The following is a 14,442-nucleotide window of genomic DNA, read 5'->3' as shown; positions in this document are numbered from 1 at the left end:
TTTTAAAGCATAATAGCTTTGTGAACTACATTCTATCCAAAGGATAAAAATATCCATAGAAGATATATTCCACAATAACTAATTCCCCTGCGTAGACGAGCCTTTAAGGCAACAACTCCAAACATTTTTAAATTAAGTTATAAATCTTACTAGTCCAGCAGACTGCATTCTTGGCACAGCAGCAACCACAATGTCCTGAAGAAAAATACACTGTACAAACACTAGATCTACAGCTGGATTTGAAGGTACCCTTTAATGAATATTAGCTAATACAACTGTGAGTTCTGATACAGACATAGATGCGTGCTCTTACTCACAGTGAGCAATAAGCTACTACTTGGAGGAAACAATTTTTGTGACATGCCTCTCCTGGAAGTGATAATCATGTCATTTAATGCACATTAAAATATGACTAAAAATTCAAATGCAGAAGCATCTCAACATGAAGAGGAGGGGAAGAGCTGATTGCTCTGATCATCCCTGTTTCAGTCACCCGGAGGAACAGAGGAATCATGACATCAACTTAGGGACTTCCAAATGGCAACTGGTCATGCAAAGACTACGAATTATTTATTTTGAATGAGTTTTTAAAGAACAAAGAGTTAAAAAAATCAAATCCGTAAAACCCATGTGGATGAGCAGACTTTACCAGCCACCAGTGACCACCTTCCTTGTCTTTTTTCAGCATCAGATGTGATGCCAATTGAAGCAAGTAGAAGCAACAGCCTCTTTAGCTCTAACAAGACCCATCTATCTCCAGGAAGGAAAGATTTCCCCAGCTACAGACTTATATCTAGCTTAATCTCTCACAAGCAATTTGACTACTCCGACTCGCTCCTTTTCCAGGAAATACTGTTATTTGACATTCTATTTCCAGTTTTGAACCCCATTTTTAAGAGGATACGGCCCCACACACAAGTGGGAACTGCTGCTAGAGCACAAAGCTCTGTTTTGACTGCTGACAGCTCCAACTGGTGCTGGTCGCTGGCAGCTTTGATACATCCCTTTGCATTTAGGAGCCCTCCTTTCCCTCCCCAGGGAGCAAACCCGAGTCCTTGCCCATTCTCTCGTACTCTCTCACCTTTAATTTGAACAGTGGCTGTCCGAGATGAAGACAATCCCTTAACGTTGTGAGCTTCGCAGGAGAAAACTGTGCTTTGATTAATACCTGGAGATCAGCCAAGAAAAGGAAACACAAACAGCGATATAATCCAGCTTCAACCTTCAGCAGAATTTCAATTATGTGAGACATCCAGCTCAAGCTGCATGAGCAACTGGCGGGCTGAGCTGGGTGCCAGTCAAAGGCACGTGGAATTCAATGTAATTAATGTGCTAAACACATCTTTAATGGAGTGAGTGTGGAATGTAGAAAAGCTTCCCTGGGAGCTTCAGAAAGCGCTGAAAAAGAAGGGTGAATCTGGCAGAAGAGCAGCTCAGTTGATAGATGTCCACTTCCCACATCCTAATGAGCATCTTTGGAGCAAAGATCATGCTGAGCTATGAGCTTATACAACAACCAATGCTCTGGACTTCAGCGTGCCACCTGAGCAACAACCATCTTCTAACTGGGCCATAAGGCAAACCTCCAGCTAGATGCTGCAGATTTCAAGCTAATGCCCACCTGTCCCTCACTTTGCATCAGACTTCTGAAGATATGCAAAGAAGCTGAAGCAAAATGCTATGGCATGAGCACTGAGGCACTTTCCAGGGATGATATTTTACAAGCGAGGATTACACTCCCTCTCTTCTGTGAGCATCCATTCATTGCACAGGGCCTGAACGTGGCATCATACCGATGTCTGGCTGCTCCAAGATTTAGACACGCATTGATAATTAATCAGAACTGAGACAGATCTATAAAGCTGCCTGGAGAAATGTGTCCAGCCTGTGTTTTCACTTGACTTGGCCCTCAGCTGCCTTACAGGGCTATCTGAGAGATGTTGAGTATGCTATGAACATCCAGTATCTGAAAGTGGCCTATAAGGATGCTGGGGAGGGACTCTTCATTAGGGACTGTAGTGAGAGGACATGGGGCAATGGGTTAAAACTTAAACAGGGGAAGTTTAGATTGGATATAAGGAGGAAGTTCTTTCCTGTTAGGGTGGTGAGGCACTGGAATGGGTTGCCCAGGGAAGCTGTGAATGCTCCATCCCTGGCAGTGTTTAAGTCCAGGTTGGACAGAGCCTTGGGTGACATGGTTTAGTATGAGGTGTCCCTGTCCATGGCAGGGGGTTTGGAACTGGATGATCTTAAGGTCTTTTGCAAGCCAGACTGTTCTATGATTCTATGATCCAACTTAGGAAGGAAAAAGATTTCAGACCTGCATGGAGCAGCTCTCACAGTGTCTGTCTTTGCCCTTTGATTCAACTCCCAAGCCTGAGATTAACATCGTTGCAAAGAAGGTGTAGTGGAAGAGAGGAAGGACTGCTTTGAAATAAAAGAGAAAAGTATTTTAGCTTCTTCCATTCATCCCAGTGAACCAGAGGAAAATGCTGCCAGCAGGCATAAGGCCAGGCAGCAGAGCAGAGCACAAACTGATGTGGTAGACATGTCCCAAAGACAGAACCAGACACAGCCCTGCCCTGAGGAAAACACGAAACACACCACAAACCAAGATCTCCTTGCTCTCTAGCACCATTACCTGCTCTGCTTTCCAAAACCAACAATACTTTAAACCAAACCAACTGCTTGCTGAACCTTCTAAATGTTTGCTTTCTAGCCAGTACTTTATTATTATTTTCTTCTGAATTTGATATTTCCTTTAGCTAGCAATCCTTGTTTTCTTACCACCACTTTTGACATGCTTTGGCAATCTGACCATGTAGCTTGTGTTTGCTACACGCTTTTGCAAAGACAGGGAGTATCTCAAAGAACACTAAAAGGGGCAAAGAAAGGCACTGATGATGACTGTATGTAATAGCAATTCATTGGGAGAATCACTAGGAGCAGATGCCCTTCTTCAGGCCTCTCTGCCACTGCCCCACAATGACAGAAGTTGTGCGGGGCACCATGGGAGGAGTTCACTGGAAGAAGGGAGACTTCTTTCTTTACTGTCTTTCCCCTTTTGAGTATCAGTCTTTCCAGTCCCCATTTCAACAGGCAGATTATATCACAAGGGAGCAGTTTTAATTTCCAACTTGGAAGAGCATTGAGTGGCTACGTAAGAGAGGGAGCAGATTATAAACCACTGTAAATCACAAAATCAGGTTTTGATTTGCATATAAATTAAGTTCTAAGGGAAAGCTGAATAGGACTAGATAGGAAAATAGGATGGCCAAAGATGCAGAGAAAGAAACTCCCCCTGGGTATAACTGTATTAACACTGATGAAGAGGCCCCAGAGATGACTCTGTCATAAAACTTTTCTTTCTAAATAGTCAACTTTGGCTCAGGGCTGCTGAGAATAATAAAATACAGCAAAGAGAAGTATCACAGAGCTGTTCAACGACTAACTGAAGTTACCTGCAGGAGGTAACTACAAGAATAGCTGCAGTCAGGTCCTGGTAGAGATACATTGCCCTTCCCTGAAAGTGGGGGTGGAGAGAAGCATGGACACGTCCTGGCTCCCAAGTTCTGCAGCTGGCGCTGCTGGGAAAGGCAGGCTTACCACCATGCACCTAGTGCCTGATGTAGGGCAAACCTTGGTCTCTGAGGACATCAACCAGCCCACTTCAGCACCAATATAACCGCACTAAAAGGGTCAATTACATGAGGCAGTCAGGTTTTAACAATTACAGCTTCCAGCAGGCATGCAAGAACAGAGAGCCGAAGGAGAGGAAAGCAGTGTGTGTGACATGGCTGTGCGCAGAAGCATGATTTTGCATGTGAATGCCATCAAGCTAAATGTCACCAATTGAGTCACTTAATGTAACCATGAACACCTTCCATGAGGTGGAACGAAAGAAGCACCCGATGAACGCATGTATCCTGTAGCATCCTTATCCCATTACTGGTCCCACCCAAACCTGTGTGCCTCAAGCCAGCAGAAAATACACAAAGCAACAATCACCTCTCAGAATATCTGGCTTTGTAGGTGATGATCGTTATCTCTCAACCCTCAATGTACAGTCAAAGACCATTCTCACACTATGTGGCTACCCGGTATCACTAGGCGTGATCAGAAGAGAGCTCTCTGCTTCTTCTGATGCTCAAAGTGATCCCCTGGATCGGTAGCAGCCTTACCTGACACATTTAAGATGGAGGGGGAGATGTCTGGAAGCCCCACTCTAGAGTCTCCCATCCACCAGACAATTGTCACTGGTTCAGGGGGACCAACAGCAGCACAGGCCATATGAAATGGGACATTAGGGGACACGGACACATCCTCGGGTTCCACAGTAAAGTAGGGCACACCTAGAAAAGCAACAGACAAGTGATAATAACTGGAAAGATTCCTGTCTTATTTCCACTGATACCAGTGCCCAATATAGGACACCCATCGGCCATGCCCCTGTGCCTAATCCGACTCCCCCTTGTGAAGGGCTTACCCTTCACAAGAACCAGGGGTCAGATACGCTGGGGCACCTCAGGGTAGGAACATCTGCATGCTCCCACTAGAAGTCAGAGGTAAGAGTGCTTGCTTCCCAAAATGCCTTTGAAAAACCTTTTCCACTGAGTCTCCCTCAAGCCTCCCTGATGAAGTAGTTTTAGTGGCAGTATCTGCTCAATTTGTCAGCTGGAGAGATTGGAGTTTAAAGAGGCAACAACCAATAACTTCAACGGTGGCAAACACCACTTTAAAAGACCCCTAATCCAACAGCAAGATACTCCTTGACATGCATGAAAAACTGAAGCTTGTGACTGTGTTGAACTAGTGGCTGTAACAAACCAACGGATGAGGAGAGAATCTGCCCTGATGCTAGACTGGGATCATTTACAATGCTCTCTCCACAGCTTAATTGACTGGAGCCACCTTCCAGCACTCTCCGACACCACAAGAACTCCCGCCTTGGAGTGAGGTGTAATTTGTTTCAGAGCTGAAGGCGATCCATGCACATAGCTCTCTTGATAGCTATCTGTTCCCAGCCGCGCAAAGATCCCTGCTTGGCACAACCAGCCTTCTATCAGGCCCATAGGGAACAAAACACAGCTGCAGTGCTAACTGCCTCAGGTCATCTCTAAGCAGCAATAGCTGAGCGTAACTCAACACATCAAGATGTGTGGTTCCTTTTATAAGCAATGCTCTTGCAGTTTCAGTGCACCAAACCAGTAACACAAAATCCACCAGACATCAACACCAGTGCTGTGCCTGCAGGACCCAGCATGTGCTTCTGGTGGCTGGTAGAGGAGTTGAAGGCCCTGAGAAACACTGAGTTTGCTTTTATACCCAACACTTTACTTGGACTCCAGCTGAAGTGGTGTCCTCAGTCTGTCCAGTCGCTGTCTGTGTCTTCCAGGTGGCAGTTTCTTGGTGCCTTCCTCACCTCCTTGACGCTCCCTTTGGAGTGGCAAGTAAATGAACAAAATAGAAGAGGTCCAAAAATAGGTCCCTTTGGGAATGCTGGTGCCTATCTGTGCAAAGGCTAATGCCCAGGACAGGTAAATCCATCATCGTGATTTACTGCTTGTTTGTGCTTACATGTTTTATGTTTTTTATTGCAGTCATACATGAACAATAAAAGTGAATAAACTTCCCATATTCCAGCTCTGACATCTCCATCTGCTTTGCCCTCCTTCTCCAAGGAAGTTTAGAAGAGAAAATACCATCGTTTCTTCTTCTTGCAAGCAGGATCCCTGCCTCCTGTCCCTTTACCATGGCACCCAAGGTAACCTTTCGGGAGGATCCTGCCCAGCTCGGCAGGTTTTCTTGCTCTGGGAGCAGCTAACCAGATCAGACAAGACCACAATTAAGCACTCTCCTAGTTCAGGGTGTGCAGCTGACTCATCCCACTCAGGAGCTTGCACTGTGCCCATATGTGTGTTACCTGGATACCTCACTGTCCACGACCCATTCAGCCCTTCAGTTCCTTGTACAAGAGGTCAGTGCCTGCACCGCCCTTCACAGATGCAGCCACCAGGACATCAATGGCAAAGCAGGGAAATGAGCTTGTCTATTCCCTGTTCCACACCAGCATCCAACCTACAGGGCTGATTTTGTTCCTACAGCTCAGTTTATAGATGGAGACGTGTCCATACAAGTGTGACTGCAGCCACAACAGGGGCCAGCAGCCCAGGAACAGAGCATAGCCAGGGGTGTAATTTCAGAGGGAAACATAATCCGTGTTTTGAAGATGTTCACACTCTGCAGTGTGCCTCTTCAATTACCTCTCTGGGCACCAAATGCCATCATGTTCTTGGAAGGCCAGAGTCTCCTTTCTAAACCAGAAAACAGTTTCAGACTAATTTGGGGTTTACTTTGTGTTTCATAGGAGCAAACATTTGAGCTGTATTACAAAGCCAGCTCAAACACCATCGCTACAAATTCTGCCTGATACAGACTACCTAAGTGGATCTCAAGGCTGATATTAGACAGCATCGAAACCCATTTGAGCTCACTTTAGATTAGTTCACCAGTAGCTCACACTTGTTTGTGGCACACAAACAGGGTGTCAGCACCTACCAAAGGCTGCAAACAATCAGAGTAAAGATCCAGTCTCAAAGATGTCAATAGCTGTTATCAATACAGCAACCACCTCTAGACAAAGCTGGTACGCCCAGAGAAGAAATACACACAGATAACAGTGAAGGGACTGATAGGGTTTTGCATTCCCTGTGCTTTCTGATGCTAACAGCTGACACATTTTCAAACACTGACCCTTATCACTATTTGTTATTTATTAATTTTCCCCAGTAACTCCCTTTTCAGATGATTACAAGCTCAGTTCAGGTTTAACCAGGTTCTGCTGTGCTTGCTTTTCTCATAAAAGTCATTAGTTGCATTTTGTCAACTTCTGCTGTAAGCTTTGGCCTTCATTCTTAACACTCCCCCTTACATAGCTGCAGCTGCTTGTTGTGACTCTGACACTTGCTGCGGGTGCTGCCCAGGGCTCCTCTGTCTTTTCAGATGGCTTAGCACACTGAGCAACCCCAGCACTCCTAATGCACGCACCATGCAAACACAGCCACCTTTGGAGCAGGGATGGTGACTGGAATAGAACAGAAAACACTACACAGTACAGAGAGTTTTCAGCTGTAAACAAACCTTTCCAGTTGAAACTGCACCAGGTAAGAGTCCCTCTTGCTGTGAGAACTGCTATGGATGTTATCAGGGCTCTGAGTGAGTGCTTTGCTGTACAACACCCAGACCACACCACCTCCCACAGCATCCTCCCTCCTCCCCCTCTTTAAGACTGCTGATTCAACACTGGACCAAAACGTCACCAATTACATCCGAAAAGCCGCTTCTTCCTGCAAGTGCACTGTTAACTTCCTCATCAAATATTAAGCCATCCTATGACTATTAACACAGTCATGGCTCAAGGGAAATGAAACTGGAGGCAGTAAGAAGCCACCAATCCATGCTGCTTTGCGTGACTTCTTTATCAGATAAGACTGGATGAAACAGTGCCACATGGAACGGTCACAGCTATGAAGTGCTGATGTACAGTCCTTCTGAAACTCAGAACTGGGCTAAAAGAGGTCCTTGCCCTCAAAGACCTGCTTGCCTGGTACACAGAACCAGGCAGTGACTCTGCTTTGAGAAGTGGGCTGGACCACATGGTCCCCATGGATCCCTTTCAACTTGAACTATCCCATTATTCTATGAATTATTTGGAGATGAAAACAACAATAGATTGAGGGGCTGGAAAGAAATGTGTGTGCATGAAAGGCTCTTGTTTCCTAACGTGCCAAAAGGAAATCAGAATAAGAACTGACAGCTCCTCTCCTTGAAGCTGCTCTCCTCTTCTTACTCCTGCTCTGTAGCGATCTCACTGCAGCTAGCAGCAAAGGTTCAGAGCCAAGAAGCCTGTCACGAGCAATCTGCTCTCACCACTTCCACCTAGAGCATATTGGTGGGTCAGCCCTGGAAGGAAACCAGCACTACTACTCCTCCTTACCTTCCACTATGAGCCACACTTGCTGTGATTCTTCCTTCTTCCCCCCGTTCTCAACCTGGCACCAGTACTTCCCAGAATCTGTTCGCTCGACGGATTTCAAGCTGAAAAAAGTCAAAAGCCAGATCGATATTTTACGTGGATAAAGCATGTTTTTGCCCCAAAGGACCCTTCAGTGTTTGGCAAACCAGGTGCATGGGCAACACCTACTGAGACACAGCCAGCTCTGGAGAGGAGGGCAACAGCCAGCCAGCACAAAGCACGCAGCAAGTGGGTAGAAGGAATCCTCAGCAGAGCAGACAGCCTTCCTCTGAAACATCCTTGCAGAAAACCCATCATTTGTGTCCTCCAAGAACAGAAGGGGTTGGTCATCTGGATCCTGGACCACGACTCTAGCTAGCCTTCAAGAGCAGCAGCTTGCCCTGCAATGTCTGAGCTAGAGGGAAGCTCCAAATCACAAACCTCCAACGAGCCCGATGGCTTTGCCCCAGTGAGGTGACAGGACTGGTGACAGCCTCATATAGGAACAGATGGGTCAGAAAAGAGCCCCCCTCACCTCAGCTGCACTTAGTGTCATTCTTACCCCCAGAGTGCCTCACACTCCTTGGGCCTCTTGGCTAATGATTTCAAGAGGTTATGCTGGCTTATTCCAGCACAGGACCTCACCCTATGAACGCTTCTGTGGTGTCCCTTGCTCAGCAACAGCTCCCTGTCTGAGAAGATGCACCCAAGCAGGGGAAGGCAGTCATGGGGACTTGCATTCAGGTCATAGACCTCCAGTTCAGGGGAGAAATTCTGCTCCTTGCTCCACTGCTGGAAATCTGCAGCATCCTCACTGCTGTTAGCAGCACAAGGCTAGCGTGGTGAATAAGGGCAGAATGTGGTCCCAAAGCAACAAGATCTCAGCTACCCAAGGCACCACTGTGCCTCTGAGTGCCTGCCAACGTACAGAAGTGGATTGCCCCCCGTGGGATGTGCACCCATGTGCTTGCTGCCATGCAGGGATCCTCAGCAGATCTGATGCCCACCTTTCTAATGCTAGCAGTTCTCCTCGAGGAAAGAGAAGAACATCTCAGGAAGGAAGACAGAAAAGGGAAAGTGTTTGCCAAAATGCACTACAGCCTGGTTTTCAGAGCTGCACCTTTAAATGGCAACAGCTGTCCTGCCCATCCAGCCCCATGTTCTGAAACACAGCTATTACAGCGAAGTCTTACACAGAGGGTGGTAGAAATGATCACTTTAGGAGAAGAAAGGAAAAAGGAGAAAGAAATACAGACACATCTGGATTTAGCACCCTAACTTGGCCTTGGTGCTGCGGAAAGTTTGCAGTGGAGGAAAACAAGAGGTGAGAAAGGAGATCAGGTTGAGAGATTGTGGAGAGCAAAGAGTTAACAAATAGAACAGGGGGGCAGTAAATGGTGTTATTTCAAGACAAACACACTATAATGCAATGATTTTCTTAGGCACAGATTTTTTCGTTATCAAAACGTTTCTTGCAGACAAGCTTTAGCACAGAGACCTTTAGTTGCTTGAATTGGAGACTCTGTGCAAAATCAATCCAAGAAACCTAACAGGAGATGAAGCTGGAGCTCAGGGAAGAGTGATCCTCAATCACCAGTTTTGAGTCCTCATGGTGATGGCATGTTTGCTCGTACAAGCTCTCTTTATGCATAGAAAAAGCCAGAGCAGAACGCTGGGTCTTGTTTAACTTGATACTTCTGTAACTAGCTGACATCCCTCTTCTGCTGAAATAAAGGCACAGAGAGCTGTTTTGCAGAAGTTTCGTGCCTCTGAGAATGGCAGGACTGATACCATGTAGCGTAAATGCATTAGGAAAGTCTCTGAAAAACGACTCAGGGATGGTTCAGGTAACAAACCCTTCTCCCCAGAGAAAGGAATGGGATGGAATCCTGGGAGTCTCATTTCAATTAACAACCCTTACCCTTTAGGCAGACTGAGAGCTCAAGAGAGAGAGTAAGAGAAAGGAATGAGTATGAAAGAGAAAACGTATTTATGTAAGTCAGACCTTAGTCTTCCTGCTGCACGGCAGAACAAGATGAACAAACAAGGTAAGAACATCCTTTCACCTTGAAGTCACGTCTCAAGCACCACAAGCATTAGCAAAGCACCTGTCGCCACAGCAGTCAGGAAACCAATATGGATCTAGTGCATAAAATCTCAGCCCTCAAGTGGCTTCAGCTCTGCTCTCAGTTATGCCCTTGCCACGTGCTGAACTGCAGAGCAAAGGACCCTGCCCTGCCGAGGGCACTGCAGTTGCACAGATATAGCTGACAGCAGAAAACTGTGTACTAGTTTCCACAGTATCCTTCCTTCCCTGCATCTGTTGTACCTGAGGAAGCCGATCCAGTGTTCTTCATCTACTGGAATGTACACCTGGTCTACGCTTTGCACCACTGCTCCGTCCTTGATCCACAACATCTCGGGATCTTCTGTTCCCTCGAGGCTGCAATTTAGTTTCACGGGTTGGCCCTGGGACACCTTTAATTTGATTGGAGATCCTGTAAATTTCATACCTAAAAGAAAAATACTACTCCGCCCCACCCCCAGAAGAAGGGGGGTTGGAGTACAGCAAATTACTCTAGGTTGGTGGTCTGGAGTTACATACCCTACCAGCACAGCTGCAGAGGGGGTCTGTTAGTCTCGGCACCGCTATACTACGCCTGCTAAGCAATAGTCAAAAGCAAGCACTGAAAAGCGGAGGGTCAGTGTATACATGGGGCTTCTTTAAGCTGTGTAACAGCAGGGTGAGCTTCTGCAGAGCGGAGCTGGACAGAAGCACCGGGAGCTTCGCTGTGCCCGTGATCCCGCAGCTCCGAGCGTGTTCGCTCAGCACGGTACCACACCTCCCTCTTTCTCCCAGGCTGCAATTTCGACTACGGGGTTCCTGCGCTGCTAAGAAATCGCCGTGCTGCCTCCATTGTATGCCTTTGCAAAGAGCCGGGACAGGAGAGAGAATCAATTACGTCTCGTTATTCAGCGTACGCTGTTCCCCCGCGCTACAGAAAGCCCTGCAATTTGCGAAACCCATGAAAGCAAAGCCTGCTCCACAGCACGCCTCGCCAAGGAGCTGAACTGTTTACAGAACAGATATTTCTATCGCGTGATGTGGGTGTGCGCTCCAATGAGCCTCCCTGACCCTTCAGCCCAGCCAAAGGGCCACGTTGTACCCAGAGCTACGGAGCCGAGACCCCGTGGTAGCAGGGCCAGAGTCGGTGGAGCTGCTCGGGTTGATGTTGACACAGAAGCGATCAGGATCTGACCTCGAGCACTGCTGCTTGTGTGGGTGGACGGGGAGTGTTTCCCTCAAGCAGAAGTGAATATATGAAATGCATTACCATGAGAAAACACGGAAGCCAGCTATGTAAGCGCATTTAAGAAAGAAAGGCATATAAAGGAGGAATGAGAAGATCAAAGGAGACCATGGGAAAGCAGGAAGGTGGGAAGTGGGAAATGAATGTAAAGCCAGTTTTGTTAGGGAGAGTGGCCATTTCCTATGCGGTGGCGCAGGACTGACAGACCAGAACAGGTCTGGCCAAGTTCAATATTATGCCCTGGCAGTGGCTTCCACATCCTTCAGAAAGAAAAAGAAACAACTCCATCACTCTTGCCCAGAAACATATCACAGTGAACTTCACCCACTTCACTGCCTGGTCACCTTCTCACTGATGCCTCACTAAGCCTACAGAGCCCAGCAGAAAAACACCAGTTGTGAAACGCAGAGCGCTGATAAGCCAAGCAGCCCTGCTGCTCCTGCTCTGTTACAGCATTACCAGTGATCAAATACCAAGATTTCTCTTGTGCCACTTCCCTCCCTGCCCAAACACCACCCTCGCACAGCCACGAGGCGCCTCCTCACCAGGCAGAGGGACACAGAGCACGGGTGTAACTGCTAGGAGAAGGGACACCAGCACTGTGGGACCAGCTCTGCCACTGGCAGCTGGTACATGGGAATAACACTGTGCTCTGTAACTCCTGGTGGAGTACCACTGCTCTGGGAGCAATCCCAGAATACAGGCAGAAGGCCCCTACTCCTTTCCTTAATGAGATCCCCCAATCTGTTAACAGCTGATTTCCCCAAGTTGAGTCCTTTGCCTCTCTATCTGCTGTTATTAATTGAACAGATTCCCAGAGAGCACTGTTAAACTGGTAAGATGATCATTTCAGTTTAGTTGGTACAGCTTGTTTGCTGGGTTAAGGATTTAATCACTTTGGGTGAGGATGATCTAACCTTGCATTACTTAACTCATTGGTAACACGAATGACAGGTCCCAGTGCATGCCAGAAAGCACCCTCCCTTCCACCACTCACAATACTGGAATAAAACACAAAAGCTTCACAGCAGCTCTCTCTGTGTTAAAGCAAACGGATGGTGCCAGGCTGACGAACACATGCACAACCTGACAGCCACTTTCACTGCAGGTGCCTTCGTGGAAGAGCAAACTACTCAGCTCCCTTCAGACTGCCCTGCTGAAAGAGTTAGCCACATGTTCAACAAAGAAGTGTTGTTAGAGACCCTCTGTACTTCTCGGTTCCCTTACAAATTAATGATGTCGGAAATTAACATAGAGTACAAGTGTTCAGCCCGAGTTGTAATTCTCCACATCACCAAAATATAATCCCTCTACAATATAAGATCGACTGAAATGAAGAAAATACACATCAGGGATTTTTAATAAATTCACCGTTTTTTGACAATAATCCAGTTCTAGCTGCAGCATCTCTTCCTGCAGGTATTAGGAAGAAGCACATAGAATGCCAATATGGATTGTAATTTCCACCTATTCCTCCTTCCACTCTCCCACTCACGATTTCTCATCTGATAACATTCTTGCTAGTGCAACAGGCTCAAGCAAATAGGCTCCTCCAAGCCTACCTGTAGGAGTTCAAATGTATAGATAGGAAATAATTGCATGAAATTTCTTATCAAGCAGTTGTTAGACAGAACTGACAGCAAGCAAACACACTGGTTGTCAAATACGTGATGTATCTGTTTGGTTTTAAACTCGCCACCTCTGAGTATTGATTCCTCAGAACAGAAGTATGCGTTTAGTGAAGTTATGCTGGGAGCGGAGAGGGAGAGGAAGATGCTCTCAAGCACACCAAGGGAAAGGCTTTTCGCTTCCTCAGGACCCTGACCTGGGGATGCAGCCCGCACCGCCGCCTCTCCCGCTCGGTGCCACCGCAGGCTCCCGGCGGAGCTGCAGCTCCCGGTGCAGCGGCAGGAGGCTCCCGCACGCTGCCTCTCCCTGCCCACTCGGGGTAAAACTTCGGAAAAGGAGTTCAGGAGGGAAAAGCCAACAAAAGCCACTCAGGAATGCGCTAGCGCCCGGCTTCCCCCGGCTGCGGTCCGCGCTGGGCACGTACTGGAGTAATGCCTCAGCAAACAACCAGGAGGATTACTTGGGCTGCGTCTCACTCCTCCCTGCTTGCAGGCAGGCGGGCGGGCGGGCGAGGCTCGCAGCACCCCGCACAGCCCGAGCTCCCCACCGGGCACCGCCGGCTCCCGAGCAGCCCCAGCACCTGCACATGCAGCAGAGCCTCCCGTGCCCGCGGGGGGGAAACGGGACGGGACGGGCCCGACCCCCACTTGTGGCTGCCCGAGGGTCCGCAGCCGCCACCTCGGCGGAACCCCGCACCCCGGCGCTGTTCCAGCCCGCCCTGTCCGGAGAGCGGTGCCCGGTCCCCCGGCGCTGTGCTCGCCCTCAGCGGGCTGCCGGCACCAGTAGAGGCGGCGCGGCGGGGGCTGCCCACGGGGGAACCCGTCCGGGGGCTGGGGGCGGTCCCCCTGCACGGCCCCGCAGGTCGTCCCGCCGCGCCGGGGGGTCTCGGGGGGCACTGCCCCGCAGCCCTTCCCCGCTGCCCCCGGTCCTCTGCCGCCGGCGGGCTGTCAGCCCCGCTCACCTGCCACGGTGGCGACGTCCCGGAGCGCCGCAGCCCACAGTCCCAGGAACAGCAGCCGCGGGATCGCCATGCTCCGCTTCAGCTCCATCGCTCCCGCACCACCATCCTCCCCACAGCTCCCGGCGCGCCGCGGGGGGCTCCCACCACCCGCGCAGGCGGCGACGGCGACAGCGGCTCAGGCAGCCCCGCACCGCCTCCCGTCGACGGGCTCCCCGGGGAGGCTGCGGGGACTCAAACTTCTGGCTGCAGCTCCGGCCGGGGCGAGCGCGGGAGGCCCCGCCGGGTCGATCGGTCCGGTCGCGGTGTCCGGTCCGCTCGCCGCCGCCGGTCGGTCTCCCCCTGCCGGCGCGCAGCCGCTCGGCGGCTCCCCCGCACGGTTCCGCCCGCCCGCCCGCCGCTCCTCAGCCGCCGCCGCCGCCTCCTCCTCCTCCAGGAAATGGCGCTCTCGGGCGGTCACGGCGCGCTGTGCTCCCCCTCTGACATCACATCATGAATATGCATCAGCCGGGCGCCCGCCGCCCCCGGAG

General features: G+C 49.4%; 1 protein-coding gene across 4 annotated transcripts in view; it reads right to left on the bottom strand.

The window, feature by feature from the left end:
* TYRO3 (TYRO3 protein tyrosine kinase) overlaps nucleotides 1-14,442 on the bottom strand; it is a 41,896-nt gene extending 27,454 nt beyond the window's left edge. Inside the window, exons 1-5 of one of the 4 annotated variants that reach the window (XM_061343575.1) lie at nucleotides 13,916-14,442; nucleotides 10,344-10,527; nucleotides 7,997-8,097; nucleotides 4,182-4,352; nucleotides 1,082-1,168 (exon numbers count right to left, since the gene is read on the bottom strand). In XM_061343575.1, coding sequence (XP_061199559.1) covers nucleotides 1,082-1,168; nucleotides 4,182-4,352; nucleotides 7,997-8,097; nucleotides 10,344-10,527; nucleotides 13,916-14,003 — 631 coding nt within the window. In that variant the 5' untranslated portion in view covers nucleotides 14,004-14,442. The remainder of the gene's footprint in view (nucleotides 1-1,081; nucleotides 1,169-4,181; nucleotides 4,353-7,996; nucleotides 8,098-10,343; nucleotides 10,528-13,915) is intronic. The other 3 variants (XM_061343576.1, XM_061343578.1, XM_061343577.1) reach the window with 3 other exon arrangements.

The sequence above is a fragment of the Neopsephotus bourkii genome, unplaced genomic scaffold, assembly GCF_033783945.1.
Source record: "Neopsephotus bourkii isolate Nb327-2 ecotype Australia unplaced genomic scaffold, CSIRO-AGI_Nbou_v1 NB_1825, whole genome shotgun sequence".
NCBI classification, from domain to species: Eukaryota; Metazoa; Chordata; class Aves; order Psittaciformes; family Psittacidae; genus Neopsephotus; species Neopsephotus bourkii.
Note: the sequence above shows the minus strand (reverse complement) of the source record. Positions and strands in the feature narration are given on the sequence as shown.